This window comes from Carcharhinus amblyrhynchos, unplaced genomic scaffold (genome assembly GCF_965287045.1).
Source record: "Carcharhinus amblyrhynchos unplaced genomic scaffold, sCarAmb.v2.hapA scaffold_728, whole genome shotgun sequence".
NCBI classification, from domain to species: Eukaryota; Metazoa; Chordata; class Chondrichthyes; order Carcharhiniformes; family Carcharhinidae; genus Carcharhinus; species Carcharhinus amblyrhynchos.
In genome coordinates this window covers 15,616-33,516 of record NW_027650468.1, presented here as the reverse complement: position 1 = coordinate 33,516, position 17,901 = coordinate 15,616, and the positions used below count along the sequence as shown (strand labels likewise).

The window sequence follows — 17,901 nt, the reverse complement described above, 5'->3', positions numbered from 1 at the left end:
GAGGTTTATAAAATGTTGAGAGGAATAGATAGGGTAGATTCTCAGAGGCTATTTCCCAGGGCTGAAATGGTCGCTATGAGAGGACACAGGTTTAAGGTGCTGGGGAGCAAGTACAGAGGAGATGTCAGGGTTAAGTTTTTCACTCAGAGGGTGGTGAGTGAGTGGAATCGGCTGCCGTCGGTGGTGGTAGAGGCAAACTCAATAGGGTCTTTTAAGAGACTTCTGGATGAGTTCATAGGATCTAATAGGATTGAGGGTTATAGGTAAGCCTAGTAGGTAGCAATGTGATCGGCCTGTTTGTGCTGTAGTTTTTCTACATTCTGTGTTCTAACCCAGGTCGTTGGCAAGGACACAAAAAGAAAAAGTCCCCGCTCATTTGACTAGCAATTTCCTCAACTGGAAAAACTGGCCCGTCAAGGAAGGAGAATATTCCGCAAAAAAAGCTTCCATTGTGACGGCAGAGTGCCCCGAGGTCAGGTACTCAAGCAACACGAGGCTGTGCGTACAGTCACACCTGCAAGCTCATTCTCACACTGGAGGATCCCATTACAGCTCCAGAGGATCCTGACGCAAAGCGACGTATGGCAGTTTCTGAATATCTGAAACTGTACTTCCTGTTCTCGAGCGGCCCAGCAATACTCACTCTCTGATAGCATGATGCTCCTGCAGCGCTGAACCCACTCCCCACTCACCGACAGCACAGCATCTCTCAGTGCAGACCCACCACCGCCCCCACCAACAGTGCGGCGCTCCCTCAGCGCAGACCCTCCCAACAGTGCGGCGCTCCCTCAGCGCAGACCCTCCCAACAGTGCGGCGCTCCCTCAGCGCAGACCCTCCCAACAGTGCGGCGCTCCCTCAGCGCAGACCCTCCCAACAGTGCGGCGCTCCCTCAGCGCAGACCCTCCCAACAGTGCGGCGCTCCCTCAGCGCAGACCCTCCCAACAGTGCGGCGCTCCCTCAGCGCAGACCCTCCCAACAGTGCGGCGCTCCCTCAGCGCAGACCCTCCCAACAGTGCGGCGCTCCCTCAGCGCAGACCCTCCCAACAGTGCGGCGCTCCCTCAGCGCAGACCCTCCCAACAGTGCGGCGCTCCCTCAGCGCAGACCCTCCCAACAGTGCGGCGCTCCCTCAGCGCAGACCCTCCCAACAGTGCGGCGCTCCCTCAGCGCAGACCCTCCCAACAGTGCGGCGCTCCCTCAGCGCAGACCCTCCCAACAGTGCGGCGCTCCCTCAGCGCAGACCCTCCCAACAGTGCGGCGCTCCCTCAGCGCAGACCCTCCCAACAGTGCGGCGCTCCCTCAGCGCAGACCCTCCCAACAGTGCGGCGCTCCCTCAGCGCAGACCCTCCCAACAGTGCGGCGCTCCCTCAGCGCAGACCCTCCCAACAGTGCGGCGCTCCCTCAGCGCAGACCCTCCCAACAGTGCGGCGCTCCCTCAGCGCAGACCCTCCCAACAGTGCGGCGCTCCCTCAGCGCAGACCCTCCCAACAGTGCGGCGCTCCCTCAGCGCAGACCCTCCCAACAGTGCGGCGCTCCCTCAGCGCAGACCCTCCCAACAGTGCGGCGCTCCCTCAGCGCAGACCCTCCCAACAGTGCGGCGCTCCCTCAGCGCAGACCCTCCCAACAGTGCGGCGCTCCCTCAGCGCAGACCCTCCCAACAGTGCGGCGCTCCCTCAGCGCAGACCCTCCCAACAGTGCGGCGCTCCCTCAGCGCAGACCCTCCCAACAGTGCGGCGCTCCCTCAGCGCAGACCCTCCCAACAGTGCGGCGCTCCCTCAGCGCAGACCCTCCCAACAGTGCGGCGCTCCCTCAGCGCAGACCCTCCCAACAGTGCGGCGCTCCCTCAGCGCAGACCCTCCCAACAGTGCGGCGCTCCCTCAGCGCAGACCCTCCCAACAGTGCGGCGCTCCCTCAGCGCAGACCCTCCCAACAGTGCGGCGCTCCCTCAGCGCAGACCCTCCCAACAGTGCGGCGCTCCCTCAGCGCAGACCCTCCCAACAGTGCGGCGCTCCCTCAGCGCAGACCCTCCCAACAGTGCGGCGCTCCCTCAGCGCAGACCCTCCCAACAGTGCGGCGCTCCCTCAGCGCAGACCCTCCCAACAGTGCGGCGCTCCCTCAGCGCAGACCCTCCCAACAGTGCGGCGCTCCCTCAGCGCAGACCCTCCCAACAGTGCGGCGCTCCCTCAGCGCAGACCCTCCCAACAGTGCGGCGCTCCCTCAGCGCAGACCCTCCCAACAGTGCGGCGCTCCCACAGCACTGACTCCCCTCCCCGCCAAACAGTGCGGTGCTCCCTCAGCGCTGACCTCCCCCCCGCCCCCCCACCAAACAGTGCGGCACTCCCTCAGTGCTGAACCCCCCCCACCTCAGCAGTGCGGTGCTCCCTCAGCGCAGACCCCCCCAACAGTGCGGTGCTCCCTCAGCGCTGACCTCCCCCCCGCCCCCCCACCAAACAGTGCGGCGCTCCCTCAGTGCTGAACCCCCCCCCCACCTCAGCAGTGCGGCGCTCCCTCAGCGCAGGCCCTCCCACAGTGCGGCGCTCCCTCAGCATTGTCTCCCTGTACCTCTGTTCCTCTCTGTGTCTCTCCCTTCTAGCTTCCCCTTCCCATCTTTACTCGCCACTCCAGCAGTTTTCAGACACTCATGCAATTCTGCACATTTACTGGTCTGGTCACTTGTGCAAGTTGCAAACAGTTACTCAGAGGTGTTGATAAAGCTGTGAAAACCTTGTAGAACTGCAGCAAAGTAGCAGATTACAGCAACAATTCTCACCAAGATACTACCCACCAACACCAGAAAGCAGAACTACCAATCATTACACGACCGCACACACAGTATTCACAATATTTGCTCAGTCAACTGCACTGTCCCCATCAAACACTCCCAGGACAGGTACAGCACGGGGTTAGATACAGAGTAAAGCTCCCTCTACACTGTCCCCATCAAACACTTCCAGGACAGGTACAGCACGGGCTTAGATACAGAGTAAAGCTCCCTCTACACTGTCCCCCCATCAAACACTCCCAGGACAGGTACAGCACGGGGTCAGATACTTTGTGCTTAAACAAAGGAGACTACAAAGGGATGAGGGAGGATTTGGCTAAGGTAGACTGGGAGCAAAAACTTTACGGTGGGACAATTGAGGACTTTCGAAGTGATCTTTCACAGAGCTCAGCAAAAGTATATACCAGTGATAAGGAAGAACTAGAAAAAGAGATAATCAGCCATGGATATCTCAGGAAATAAAGGAAGGGATCAAACTGAAAGAAAAGGCATACAAAGTGGCAAACGTTAGTGGGGAACCTAGAAGATTGGGAAATCTTTAAACGTCAGCAGAAAGCCACAAAAAATGCTATAAAGAAACGTAAGATGGATTATGAGAGTAAACTAGTTCAGAATGTAAAGAGATAGCAAAAGTTTCTACAAATATATGAAACGAAAAAGTGTGCCAAAGTAAACATTGGCCCTTTAATGGAGAGAAGGGGGGTTAATAACTGGAAATGAGGAAATGGCTGAGGCATTGAACAGGTATTTTGCGTCGGTCTTCACAGTGGAAGATACAAATAACATGCTAAAAATTGATGACAGGAAGGCTCTGGCAGGTGAGGACCTAGAAACTATCATTATCACGAAAGAGGTAGTGTTGGGCAAGTTAGTGGGGCTAAAGGTAGACAAGTCTCCTGGTCCTGATGGAATGCATCCCAGGGTATGAAAAGAGATAGTGGGAGAAATAACAAATGCACAAGTGGGAATTTACCAAAATTCGCTGGACTGTGGGGTGGTTCCCACAGATTGGAAAACAGTAAATGTGATGCCACTGTTTAAAAAAGGAGGTAGACAAAAGGCAGGTAACTACCAGCCGGTTAGCTTAACTTCTGTAGTAGGGAAAATGCTTGAATCTAACATCAAGGAAAAAATAGTGAGATATCCGGATATAAATTGTCCCATTGGTAAGACACAGCATGGGTTCATGAAGGGCAGGTCATGTTTGACTAATTTGGTGGAATTCTTCAAGAACATTACATGTGCAGTGGACAACGGGGAACCCGTGGATGTGGTGCATCTGGATTTCCAGAAGGCACTTGAAAAGGTGCCCCACTAAAGACTGCTACATAAGATAAATGTGCAGTGTTATGGGTAATGTATTAGCATGGATGGAGAATTGGTTAACTAACAGAAAGCAAAGAGTGGGGGTAAATGGGTGTTTTTCTGATCGGTGATCAGTGACCAGTTGTGTGCCTCAGGGATCAGTGTTGGGACCGCAATTGTTTACGATGTACGTAGATGATTTGGAGTCGGGGACCAAGTGTAGTGTGTCAAAATTTGCGGATGACACTAAGATGGGTGGAAGAGCAAAGTGTGCAGAGTACTCTGAAAGTATACAGAGGGATATAGATAATCTAAGTGAGTGGGCAAGGGTCTGGCAGATGGAGTACAATGTTGGTAAATGTGAGGTCATCCATTTTGGTAGGAATAACAGCAAAATGGACTATTATTAAGTGGTAAAAAATTGCAGCATGCTGCTGTGCAGAGGGACCTGGGTGTCCTTGTGCAGGAATCACAAGGAGTTGGTTTGCAGCAGGTAATTAAGAAGGTAAATGGAATTTTGTCCTTCATTGCTAGAGGGATGGAGTTGAAAAACAGCGAGGTTATGTTCCAGCTGTATAAGGTGCTGGTGAGGCCACACCTGGAGTGCTGTGTACAGTTTTGGTCTCTTTACTTGAGAAAGGATATACTGGCACTGGAGGGGGTGCAGAGGAGATTCACTAGGTTGAATCTGGAGTTGAGAGGGTTGGATTATGAGGAGAGACTGAGTAGACTGGGCCTATACTCACTGGAATTCAGAAGAATGAGCAAAGATCTTATAGAAACATATAAGATTATGACGGGAATAGGGAAGTTGTTTCCACTGGTGAGTGAAACTAGAACTATGGAGCATAACGAAAATAAGGAGAAGCAGATTTAGGACTAAGTTGGGGAGGAACCTCTTCACACAAAGGGTTGTGAATCTGTGGAATTCCCTGCCCAGTTGAGGTTACCTCATTGAATGTTTTTAAGGCAAGGATAGATAGATTTTTGAACAGTAAAGGAATTAAGGGTTATGGTGAGTGGGTGGGTAAGTGGAGCTGAGTCCATGAAAAGATCAGCCATGATCTTATTGAATGGCGGAGCAGGCTCGAGGGGCCAGATGGCCGAGTCCTGCTCCTAGTTCTTACGTTTATACAGCTGCAACATAACCTCACTGTTTTTAAACTCCATCCCTCTAGCAATGAAGGACAAAATTCCATTTACCTTCTTAATTAAACACTCGCAGGACAGGGTTAAATACAGAGTAAAGCTACCTCTACACGAAGGAGCAGTGCTCCAAAAGCTAATGGCTTTTGCTACCAAATAAACCTGCTGGAATTTAACCTGGTATTGTGAGACTTCTTACTATCAAACACTCCCAGGACAGGTACAGCACGGGGTTAGATACAGAGTAAAGCTCCCTCTACACTGTTCCCCCATCAAACACTCCCAGGACAGGGACAGCACGGGGTTAGATACAGAGTAAAGCTCCCTCTACACTGTCCCCCATCAAACACTCCCAGGACAGGTACAGCATGGGGTTAGATACAGAGTAAAGCTCCCTCTACACTGTCCCCCATCAAACACTCCCAGGACAGGTACAGCATGGGGTTAGATACAGAGTAAAGCTCCCTCTACACTGTCCCCCATCAAACACTCCCAGGACAGGGGCAGCACGGGATTAGATAGAGAGTAAATCTCCCTCTACACCGTCCCCCATCGAATATTCCCAGGACAGGTACAGTACGGGGTTACACACAGAGTAAAGCTCCCTCTACACTGTTCCCCCATCAAACACTCCCAGGACAGGTACAGCACGGGGTTAGATACAGAGTAAAGCTCCCTCTACACTGTCCCTCATCAAACACTCCCAGGACAGGTACAGCACGGGGTTAGATACAGAGTAAAGCTCCCTCTACACTGTCCCCATCAAACACTCCCAGGACAGGTACAGCACGGGGTTAGATACAGAGTAAAGCTCCCTCATAGTCAACACCCTTGAGACCAGGCAACGTCCTGGTGAACTTTCTTTGCACTCTCTCCAAAGCTTCCACGTCCTTCTAGTAGTGTGGTGACCAGAACTACACGGCATTTAAAGTGATTTTTATAGTTTGTAAGAAGAATGTTGCTTATTGGGTACTGAAATAGTGATAAGTTAGAAATCCGAGTTATTTCATGTTTATTTTCATGTGGCGAAAAACTGCAGCAGACGACAGTGCAGAGGGACCTCGGGGTCCTTGTGCATGAGTCGCAAAAACCCAGCTTGCAGGTGCAGCAGGTGGTCAGGAAGGCTAATGGGATGCTGGCCTTCATCGCGAGGGGGATTGAATATAAAAGTAGGGAGGTCTTGCTGCAGCTGTATAGGGCATTGGTAAGGCCGCAGCTGGAGTACTGTGTGCAGTTTTGGTCGCTGTACTTACGCAAGGATATTTTGGCCTTGGGGGGAGTGCAGAGGAGGTTTACTAGGCTGATGCCGGAGTTGAGGGGGTTGAGCTATGAGAGGCTGAATAAACTAGGCTTGTACTCATTAGAGTTTAGAAGAATGAGGGGAGATCTCATTGAGACGTATAAGATGATGAATGGGATGGATAGGATAGAGATGGAGAGACTCTTCCCGCTCAGAAAGGACAGTAGGACTAGGGGGCACAGCCTCAAGATAAAGGGGGGGCGGTTTAGAACGGAGTTGAGGAGGAACTTCTTCACTCAAAGGGTGGTGAATCTCTGGAATTCTCTGCCCGTTGAGGTGGTGGAGGCTGTCTTGCTAAATATTTTTAAGACGCAGGTTGATGGGTTTTTGATAAGCAAGGGGATTAAGGGTTATGGGGAGAGGGCAGGAATGTGGAACTGAGCCACGACAGATCAGCCATGATCTTATTGAATGGCGGGGCAGGCTCGAAGGGCTAGATGGCCTACTCCTGCTCCTATTTCTTATGTTCTTATGTTCTCTACGCTGTCCCCATCAAGCACTCCCAGGACAGGTACAGCAGGGGGTTAGATACAGAGTAAAGCTCCCTCTACACTGTCCCCCCATCAAACACTCCCAGGACAGGTACAGCACAGGGTTAGATACAGAGTAAATGCTCTCTTCAGTGCTCCTGGTGCAGGTGGGTCTCCCTAAGCAAAGAGTGGCGGCAAAAATCTTCATAAGAACATAAGAAATAGGAACAGGAGTAGGCCATCTAGCCCTTCGAGCCTACCCCGCCATTCAATAAGATCATGGCTGATCTGTCGTGGCTCAGTTCCACATTCCCACCCTCTCCCCATAACCCTTAATCCCCTCTCTTATCAAAAACCCATCAACCCGCGTCTTAAAAATATTTAGTGAGGTATTCTCCACCACTTCAACGGGCAGAGAATTCCAGAGATTCACCACCCTTTGAGTGAAGAAGTTCCTCCTCAACTCCGTTCTAAACCGCACCCCCCTTTATCTTGAGGCTGTGCCCCCTCGTCCTACTGTCCTTTCTGAGCGGGAAGAGTCTCTCCACCTCTATCCTATCCATCCCATTCATCATCTTATATGTCTCAATGAGATCTCCCCTCATTCTTCTAAACTCTAACAAGTATAAGCCTAGTTTATTCAGCCTCTCCTCATAGCTCAACCCCCTCAACTCCGGCATCAGCCTAGTAAACCTCCTCTGCACTCCCTCCAAGGCCAAAATATCCTTGCATAAGTACGGCGCCCAAAACTGCACACAGTACTCCAGCTGCGGCCTCACCAATGCCCTATACAGCCGCAGCAAGACCTCCCTACTTTTATATTCAATCTCCCTCGCTATGAAGGCCAGCATCCCATTCGCCTTCCTGACCACCTGCTGCACTTGCAAGCTGGGTTTTTGCGACTCATGCACAAGGACCCCGAGGTCCCTCTGCACCGTTGCCTGCTGCAGTTTTTCGCCACGTAAGTAATAGTCCTTCCTACCATTCTTCCTACCAAAGTGGACCACCTCGCACTTGCCAACATTAAATTCCATTTGCCTGTTCCTGGCCCATTTGCCCAGCCTATCTAGATCCTTCTGTAGACTCTCCACACCCTCCGCACAATTTGCTGTTCCACCAATCTTGGTGTCGTCAGCAAATTTCGACACCCTACACTCGGTTCCCTCCTCCAGATCATCGATATAAATGGTAAATAGTTGAGGCCCCTGCACCGACCCCTGGGGCACTCCACTAGTCACCATCCGCCAATCCGAATAGCACCCATTGACCCCCACTCTCTGCCTCCCATTTGACAACCAATCCTTTATCCACGCTAACACCCTACCCCCAACTCCCTGTCCCCTGACCTTCTGCAATAACCTCTTGTGAGGTACCTTGTCAAACGCCTTCTGAAAATCAAGAAAGACCACATCCACCGGCTCTCCTCTATCCACCGCCCTAGACACATCCTCATAGAACTCCAGTAAATTTGTCAGACACGACTTCCCCTTAACGGAACCGTGCTGCGTCTGCTCTATCAAGCAATTCCCCTCAAGATGCCTTGCTACTTCCTCCTTGATGACGGATTCTAACATTTTACCTACAACAGATGTTAAACTAACCGGCCTATAATTCCCTGCCTTTTGCCTGGCACCCTTCTTAAACAACGGCGTAACATTAGCCGTTTTCCAATCTTCCGGCACTTCACCGGAATCCAGCGACGTTTGGAAAATAACCACCAAGGCATCCACTATCACCTCCGCCATTTCTTTCAGAACCCTCGGATGCATTCCATCCGGTCCTGGGGACTTGTCCACAATCAGTCCCTCCAGTCTGTCGAGCACCTCCTCTCTAGTAACAAGGATGTCTTGGGTTGCTGCGGTGGGAGCTTGCTGTGCACAGCGTCTGTCACGGCTCGAAAGACAACCTTAACAGCAGAGGTCTGGCAGAAACCCCAGGCCCTCCTGTTCAATGCAATTTGGTCTGCTGTGCTGCCTACGTAGTTGAATAGCTACACTGGTCAAGTCCTGGGTCCATGTTTTGGCACGGGCGGGAGAATCTGTGCTCTCGATAGGGAGGGGGCACAGGGCTGAGGGGTTATGTGGTGGTTGGGGGTGGGGACTGCAGTATTATCTGGTTGTACACTGACTCTGAACACAGACATGCTGTGAGTGTCATTTCCACCCATGTCTGATTTACAGGAACTCTCCGACTCAGAAGGTGCCCAAATACAGGAACATAGGATGCAAACTTTCTGAAGATCACGTCCAAACACACGTACCGCTCCCTCAGTGCTGACACAGGTCATTATCTGTGCCCAATTCCCCTCCATACTCGGCTATTCGCTCACTGTCCCACACTCGACCCACCACAACTTTCAGCTCAGCCCCAACTCCCTCCCAGAACCCCTCACCCCACCCCCTCACCGTGTCTGGACACTCTCCCAGTCCCCGTTCACCCATCACCCCCTGACCCACACTGCTTCCTGCTCTGGAAACACCTCCATTTCCAAATTCTCATCCTCGATTTCAAATCCCTCCGTAACCTCCTCCAGCCCCAAATGCCCTCCCTATCTCTGTAACCTCCTCCAGCCCCTAATGCCCTCCCTATCTCTGTAACCTCCTCCAGCCCCTAATGCCCTCCCTATCTCTGTAACCTCCTCCAGCCCCTAATGCCCTCCCTATCTCTGTAACCTCCTCCAGCCCCTAATGCCCTCCCTATCTCTGTAACCTCCTCCAGCCTCAACAACTCTCCAAGATCTCTGCACTCCTCCAATTTCAGCGTCTCGAACATCCCCCGATTCCCATCGCTCCGCCATTGGCAGCTGTGCCTTCAGCTGTCTGAGGACCCTGATTTCTGGAATTCCCTCCCTAAACTTCTCAAGCACTCTGTCTCTCTTGCTGGGTGCTATTTAAATGCAAGAGGTTCTTGTTCTCAGAGTTAGAACTGTCTTGCCTGGTCACCCTAATGGTGCCATGGTCAATTTGCGGACATACTCAGATCAGCTGATCAGCTGTGGGAGTCTTCACATACAAGGCAAAGGGCCGTTAACCCCTGTTTGCAATGTCTGTTCTGGGATGCCCACTCCTTCCCCTCGACCCATGGGCTGCTACCTGCCCATACCCATCCCACACCAGGGCAAAGGGCAAGGTGGCAGGAAGCTGGGTGCCTTTGGCTGGAATTTCTGGGGCCAATGATCCCGGCAGTGAGGCAGAGAGGGAGGGGGTGCGGGCAGTATCCCCTGGCAATGAGGGGCAGAGGGAGGGGGTGCGGGCAGTATCCCTGGCAATGAGGGGCAGAGGGAGGGGGTGCAGGTAGTATCCCTGGCACCGAGGGGCAGAGGGTGCAGGCAATATCCCTGGCACTGAGGGGCCGAGGGGGACGGGTGCAGGCAGTATCCCTGGCACCGAGGGGGCAGAGGGAGGGGGTGTGGGCAGTATCCCTGGCACTGAGGGGGGAGGGGTGCGGGCAGTATCTCTTGGCACCAGGAGCAGTATGTTCTCGCTGCCCACAACACAAGGTCAGTTCAGTTCAAGGTGTAAGCACTCCAGCAAGTTAATGAATAGTTAGGTTCAGAGAACAAGGAAGTGTGAATATTAACATTCCATCCCCAGCCAGTTTACTTCCTCCAACCGTGTCCTGCTCACAAACACTCTAGAATATTTATTCCCTTTTTAACACTGCACACACAAACACACTCTTGTGCACACAATGCATTCTTATCGCACAAACACACTCTCTCGCACGCACTGTCATGCACACTCCGCACTTGGGTGTACACACACACACACACACACACACTCCTGTGCATGCACATGCTGCCTTGTGCACACAATCTCTTGTACACAGAATCACACTTTCACACATGCACACACTCTTGCGCATGCATGTGCACCCGCCCCCCTCTGCCATGCGTGCACCTGCCTCCCCCCCCCACCCACCCACCCCTCCTCCCCCCGCCATGTGCACACTTGCACACGATTCATTTTGAAACAGAAGGAGGCCATTCTGCTCAGCAATGCTCTGCTAGCCATTGTAGCTATCTGTGACAGTGTAGTCAACAGCACTCTAACTGACTGCATGCAAACCTCAGAGTGTTTCCAAGCACGCAAACCTCCCATTGTGAAAACAGGCTTGTTTTCACTTTCCTTGTGACCTCAGGATGTGACCCATTATGAAGCGAACCCGTTAAATAAAACTCACGTTAAACTCTTTGCTGAACCCATTCTCCATTCCGTCGCCCTCTTCCAGTGAGGCGAGGTGATCCAAGAAGGCTTGCAAATTCCCTTCCATTGTCCAGCCAGACGCACACTTTGACCAGTAGTGGAATCACTCTCTCTGGTCCCTGAGTTCACCGCTCGTCCATTCACTCCACTCCTGGCACCTCTCCACCTGCTGGGGTCGCTCCCTCTGCCAATCCCTCTGAGCTGATGGCCAGTGTTAGTTGCCACTTATTCTGCAGGCATCCTCCGTCATGGGGTAGCTCATTCTCTGGGAATCCCTAGCACCTCACCCCTTCCTGAATCCTTTCAGCTGACTCTCTTCCTGCCTCTGAGCCCTCTCTCTATTTTCTTCCTCTCTCACTAACACCTCCCTATCTCTCATCAAATCTCTCCTCTTCCCCAGCACTTTCAATTGACTTTCTCTTGACCCTCACAAACCCCTCTCACCCTCCACCTAAATGCTCTTAGCTGACTGTCTCCAGTCCTCTTGACTGACTCTGTCCCCTCACGTGTATGTTCCTTCGCTTGGGTTTCCCACTGTCCCTAGATCTCTCTCCTCTGTTGCCCAGTTCGTGGTCTCTCACTATCCTTATTTCACTCTTTCTTTCCCTCTCTGCCACAAGCTTTCTCCTATCTGCCCCAAAGTCACTGTCCTTCGCTCTCTGTCTGTGTCACTGTTTTTCTGTGTGTGTGTGTGTGTGTGTCTCTGTGTATGTCTCTATATCTCTCTCTCTTTCACTCACTGTGTGTCCGTGTATGTGTCTCTCTTTCTATGTATCTCTGTCTGTGTGTTTGTATCTGTGTGTGTGTGTGTGTGTGTGTGTACCCCTCTCTCTCACTGCATCTATGTCTGTCTCTCTCTGCGTCCCTGTCCCTCTCTGTATCTGTGTCTCACTCTCTTTGTCTGTCCCTCTAACTCTGACTCTCTCTCTCTCTCTCTCTCTGTAACTGTGTGTGGGTGTGTGTCTCTATCTCCAAGTCACAAACTTTCTGACAACTTTACCAACTTTAAACCTAAGCCCCGCCCCTGGATCACCGATTGGCTGGAATCCAACAGGCTGCCGGGCTCTCTTCTGATTGGGCAGCGGGTCCGTCCATCAGCATAGGCCGCGCCCCTTGCGTTCCCATTGGTGCGGAGGGACGTCAGTCAGAGAGACGAGGGGGGGTAAAGGCCCCCATTGGAGCAGAGGTGGAGAGAGGGCGGAGCCACCTTCCCCGGGAACATTGAGTGGAGGAGGTCAGTCAGTCAGTCAGTCAGAGCGGCCCGGGAGGGAGAGAAGAGGGGGAGGGGAGAGAAGAGAGAAGAGGGAGAGGGAAGAGAGAAGAGGGAGAGGGAAGAGGGAGAGGGAAGAGGGGGAGGGGAGGGGAGGCCGCAGGGCAGGAGGCGGGTCCGGGATGGGGAACGAGGCGGCCGAGCTCTCGACATCTCCCCTCCTCCCGGCCCGGGCTGGGGTCGCGCGCAGCTAGGGGAGGGGCGCACCCAACGATTACACTGATTGGCCACCTGCGCCTAGCGGACGGCGATGATTGGCAGGGAGGAAGCCAATCATTGGTGGAAAGTGCAAGGGCCGGCGCTGATTGGCTAATCGGGCCAAGGCGGCGTCAGTGATTGGCTAATCGCTCACAGGGGTGGGTCACTGATTGGCTAACCGGGCCTAGCGGGCGCGTCACCGATCGGCTAACTGGGCTCAGCCGGCGGGTCATTGATTGGCTAACCGGGTCCAACGGGCGGAGCGGAGTGGTGGGACGGGAGCCAATGATTGGGGAAGCGAGCAACGGGCGGTGTCCATTGGCTATCCGAATTAGACGGGCACCTCTGATTGGCTAAGCGGGGCTAGGGGCGGTGCCCAATGAGGAAGGGAGCCAATGGTTGGTCAGGAGGGTGAAGGGAGGCGGAGCGCAAACCCAGGCCCAGGATCCGGATGAGGAGCTAGAGGCAGCAGGCCCCAACCCCCGGGACAGAGTAATATCAGTGTGTGGGGAGGGTATATTACTGTATGTAGCAATAGCACTGGCTGGGGGTATGTCACTGTGTGTGTGTATATCATTGTGGGTGGGGGGAGGGGCGTTGTATGTAATTGTGGGGTTGGGGGTTGTATGTAACTGTGTTGGGGGGGGGAGGGTAGTGTATAACTGTGTTGGGGAGGGGGGAAGGTTGTGTATAACTGTGTTGGGGGGGGAGGGTAGTGTATAACTGTGTTGGGGAGGGGGGAAGGTTGTGTATAACTGTGTTGGGGGGGGAGGGTAGTGTATAACTGTGTTGGGGAGGGGGGAAGGTTGTGTATAACTGTGTTGGGGGGGGGAGGGTAGTGTATAACTGTGTTGGGGAGGGGGGAAGGTTGTGTGTAACTGTGTTGGGGAGGGGGGAAGGTTGTGTATAACTGTGTTGGGGAGGGGGGAAGGTTGTGTGTAACTGTGTTGGGGAGGGGGGAAGGTTGTGTATAACTGTGTTGGGGAGGGGGGAAGGTTGTGTATAACTTGGGGGGGGGGTTAATATCTGTGTGCGTTGGGGTGGGTTGTGTATATCTGCGTGCGTTGCGGGGAGGTGGGTTGTGTATATTTGCGTGCGTTGTGGGGGGTGGGTTGTGTATATAACTGCGTATGTTTTGTTTTGATTTGCTTTGCACAAGGAACTGCAGAAGGTTGTGAATGTAGCCCAATCCATCACGCAAACCAGCTTCCCATCCATTGACTCTGACTACACTTCCCACTCCTCGGAAAAGCTGCCAGCGAAATCAAGGACCCCACACATCCTGGATATTCTCTCTTCCACCTTTTCCTGTTGGGAAAAGGATACAAAAGTCTGAGGTCACGTACCAACCAACTCAAAAACAGCTTCTTCCCTGCTGCCATCAGACTTTCGAATAGATCTACCTTGCATTACATTGATCTATATCTACACCCAGCTATGACTGTAACACTATGTTCTGCACTCTCTCCTTCTCTGTTTTTCATGTGTTTTGTCTGTGTAGCGTGCAAGAAACAATATTTTTCACTTTGTTAATACATGTGACACTAATAAATCAAATTTGATTTATTTTTGATTTGATTTATTATTGTCACATGTATTAATATAGCATGCAAGAAACAATACTTTTCACTATGCAGTCAAAGCATACCGTTCATAGAGGAGGAAAGGAAAGGGTGCAGAATGTAGTGTTACAGTCATAGCTAGGGTGTGGGAAAACATCAACTTAATGCGAGGTAGGTCCATTCAAAAGTCTGACAGCAGCAGGGAGGAAGCTGTTATTGAGTCGGTTGGTACGGGACCTCAGACTTTTGTATCTTTTTCTAACAGAAAAAGGTGAAAGAGAGAATGTCCGGTGTGCGTGGTGTCCTTGATACTGCCTGCTTTTCCGAGGCAGTGGGAAGTGTAGACAGAGTCAACGGATGGGAGGCTGTTATGCGTGTTGGATTGGGCTGCATTCACAACCTTCCGTAGTTCCTTGTGGTCTTGGGCAGAGCAGGAGCCCATACCAAGCTGTGACACAACCAGAAAGAATGCTGTCTGTGGTGCGTCTGTAAAAGTTGGCGAGATTCATAGTTGACGCATCAAATTTCCTTAGTCTTCTGAGAAAGTAGAGGCGTTGGTGGGGCTTTCTTAACTATAGTGTCAGCATTGGGGGGACCAGGACAGGTTGTTGGTGATTGGGACACCTAAAAACTTGAAGCTCTCGACCCTTTCTACTTCTTCCCCGTTGATGTAGACAGGGGCATGTTCTCCTTTATACTTCCTGAAGTCGATGACAATCTCATTTGTTTTGTTGACGTTGAGGGAGAGATTATTGTCACCGCACCAGTTCACCAGATTCTCTATCTCATTCCTGTACTCTGTCTCATTGTTTGAGATCCGACCCACTGCAGTGGTGTCATCAGCAAACTTGAAAATGGAATTGGAGGGGAATTTGGCCGCACAGTCACAGGAGTATAAGGAGTGTAGTAGGGGGCTGAGACACTGGGATCGAGGATGAGGTGTTGTTGCTTATCCTTACTGATTGCGGTCTGTGAGTTAGGAAGTTCAGGATCCAATCGCAGGGGGAGTGTGTGGGAGTGTATATCACTGTGTGGGAGGGGTGTATAACGCCACGGATGTGGGGCAGCAGGGGTGTGTATATCTCGTAGCACACTGCATGTGCGCAGGGGGTTGTATATCGCAGCACACTGCATGCACACATAGGGGAAGTGCGTATATCGTAGCACACTGCGTGCGCACGGGGGGTGGGGTTGTATATCAGCACACTGCATGTGCACGGGGGGGTGTATATTGTAGCACACTGTGCACACATGGGGGAGGGATGTATATCGTAGCACGCTGCGTGCATATCGCAGCATACTGCATGCACGCGGGGGGGGGTGTATATCGCAGCACACTGCATGCGCGCGGGAGTGTGTATATCGTAGCACACTGCGTGCGTGCAGGGGGAATATATCACAGCACACTGTGCGCACACGTGGTGGGGGTTACGTATACTGCATGCACAGAGTTGTGTAAATTGCATCACGTGTTAATTCCCCAGTCGCCCCCGCTCCTCCAGTTACCATGCCTTTTGATATTTATATCACTGTCGGAGATCTTTGGGTTCCCTCTGTTACGTTAGCTGCCGGTCTCTACTCATGCACTCTCCCTGCTTCTCTTTGTTTAAGCTGTTGCTCGCTGAGCTTTCTAGACCTGACACCCCTCGCAGTTTAATCTTAAATTCGGTTACACCTTGCTGGTGGGCCCCTGCATTTATTGTCCCTCCCTCATTAGCTGTTGAAAAGGATCTTCTTTCTTGAACCCACTGCAGTGGTGTACGTACACCCACAGCGCTGTTAGGGAGGGAGCTCCAGGATTTTGAGCCAGCCACAGTGAAGGAACGGCCGATATATTTCCAAGTCGGGATGCCATGTGTGCGTGTGTAGGTGGCTCGGAGGGGGGAAACTTTGCAGGCGCTGAGTGCTCCCCATGGCATCTGCTGCCCTCCTCCTTCTAGGAGGGATAGAGGTGGCGTGTTTGGGTGGCCCTGTGGCAGGAGGGAATCGCTGCAGAGTGTGTGTGTGTGTGAGTGTGAGTGTGAGTGTGTGTGTGTGTGTGTGTGTGTGTGTGTGACCGTGCACCTGTGTGAGAGCCCGTGACATGTTTCTCGCTCAGGTTTGATGTACGTGCGAGCTGTAGCGTGTGTGGTTGCGGGTATAAATAGCCAGGGGGCTGCGGCCGCTCGATCAGCTTGTTCTCTGCCTCGGTGTCTATCCAGCTGTTACTGACCGCCATCCACCCACTCGCTGCCTCCGCTACCGCCTGCTATTTAGAGATCGCGATTGCCTCTGTCCGCAGGCAGTGCTGGGAGGCGGGGATCTCACCGGCCCCCCCCCACAACCACACTTACACTCACCGCTGGGGAGTGGAAACGCGCTCCCGAGCGACAGTTTTAACAGCGCACCCTTTTGAACCCTATTTTTAAAAGCCTCGGAAATTCAGTTTGGGGGGATGGGGGTTGCAGCAGAGAGCATTCCTCCCCCCTCAGTGTCATTAGGGGCCATCGTTAACCGGGAGGGAGGGGTTGACCCCAGACAGATTGCAGGCTTTGCTCAGTGCTGTCTGTGGCAGCTTGCTGTGCAGTCTCGCAGCCACTGAACACCCCACCCTCTGCGGGGCCGTTCCTGCGGCCGTACCATCCAGAACACTATGGCCAACCTATGCACAGCAAGATCCCACAGCGAGTAACACGATCGTTACCAGATCATTTCTTGTTTCTTCTTCTCAGCAGTGTTGCTGAGCGACCGATGTTGCACCTCTCTCACATCCATACACCCCCCCCCAACCTCCACTCACCCGTGCTCCTTCCCCCCGCCCCCCCACCACCCACACACACACCCACACACACACTCACATAAGAACATAAGAAATAGGAGCAGGAGTAGGCCATCTAGCCCTTCGAGCCTGCCCCGCCATTCAATAAGATCATGGCTGATCTGTCGTGGCTCAGTTCCACATTCCCGCCCTCTCCCCATAACCCTTAATTCCCCTGTCTATCAGAAACCTATCTACCCGTGACTTAAATATATTTAGCGAGGCAGCCTCCACCACTTCAACGGGCAGAGAATTCCAGAGATTCACCACCCTTTGAGTGAAGAAGTTCCTCCTCAACTCTGATCTAAACTGTCCCCCCCTTTATCTTGAGTCTGTGCCCTCTAGTCGTACTGTCCTTTCTAAGCAGGAAGAATCTCTCTACCTCTATCCTATCCATCCCCTTCATTATCTTATACGTCTCTATAAGATCCCCCCTCATCCTTCTAAACTCCAACGAGTACAGACCCAGTCTATTAAGTCTCTCTTCATAGTCCAACCCGTTCATCTCCGGTATCAGCCTAGTGAACCTCCTCTGCACTCCCTCCAAGGCCAAAATATCCTTGCGCAGGTGCGGCGCCTAAAACTGCACACAGTACTCCAGCTGCGGCCTCACCAATGCCCTGTACAGTTGCAGCAAGACCTCCCTGCTTTTATATTCAATCCCCCTCGCTATGAAGGCCAGCATCCCATTCGCCTTCCTGACCACCTGCTGCACCTGCAGGCTGGGTTTTTGCGACTCATGCACAAGGACCCCGAGGTCCCTCTGCACCGTCGCCTGCTGCAGTTTTTCACCTTTTAAATAATAATCCCTCCTACTATTATTCCTGCCAAAGTGGATAACCTCACACTTGCTAACATTATACTCCA

General features: G+C 52.6%; 1 protein-coding gene across 1 annotated transcript in view; it reads right to left on the bottom strand.

The window, feature by feature from the left end:
• LOC145339893 (tyrosine-protein phosphatase non-receptor type 18-like) overlaps positions 1–12,451 on the bottom strand; it is a 43,900-nt gene extending 31,449 nt beyond the window's left edge. The window contains 1 exon segment of the mRNA XM_080184431.1: positions 11,185–12,451. Within this exon segment, the coding sequence (XP_080040557.1) occupies positions 11,185–11,274 (90 nt within the window). The 5' untranslated portion in view covers positions 11,275–12,451.
• Between the last annotated feature and the right edge of the window lie 5,450 nt (positions 12,452–17,901).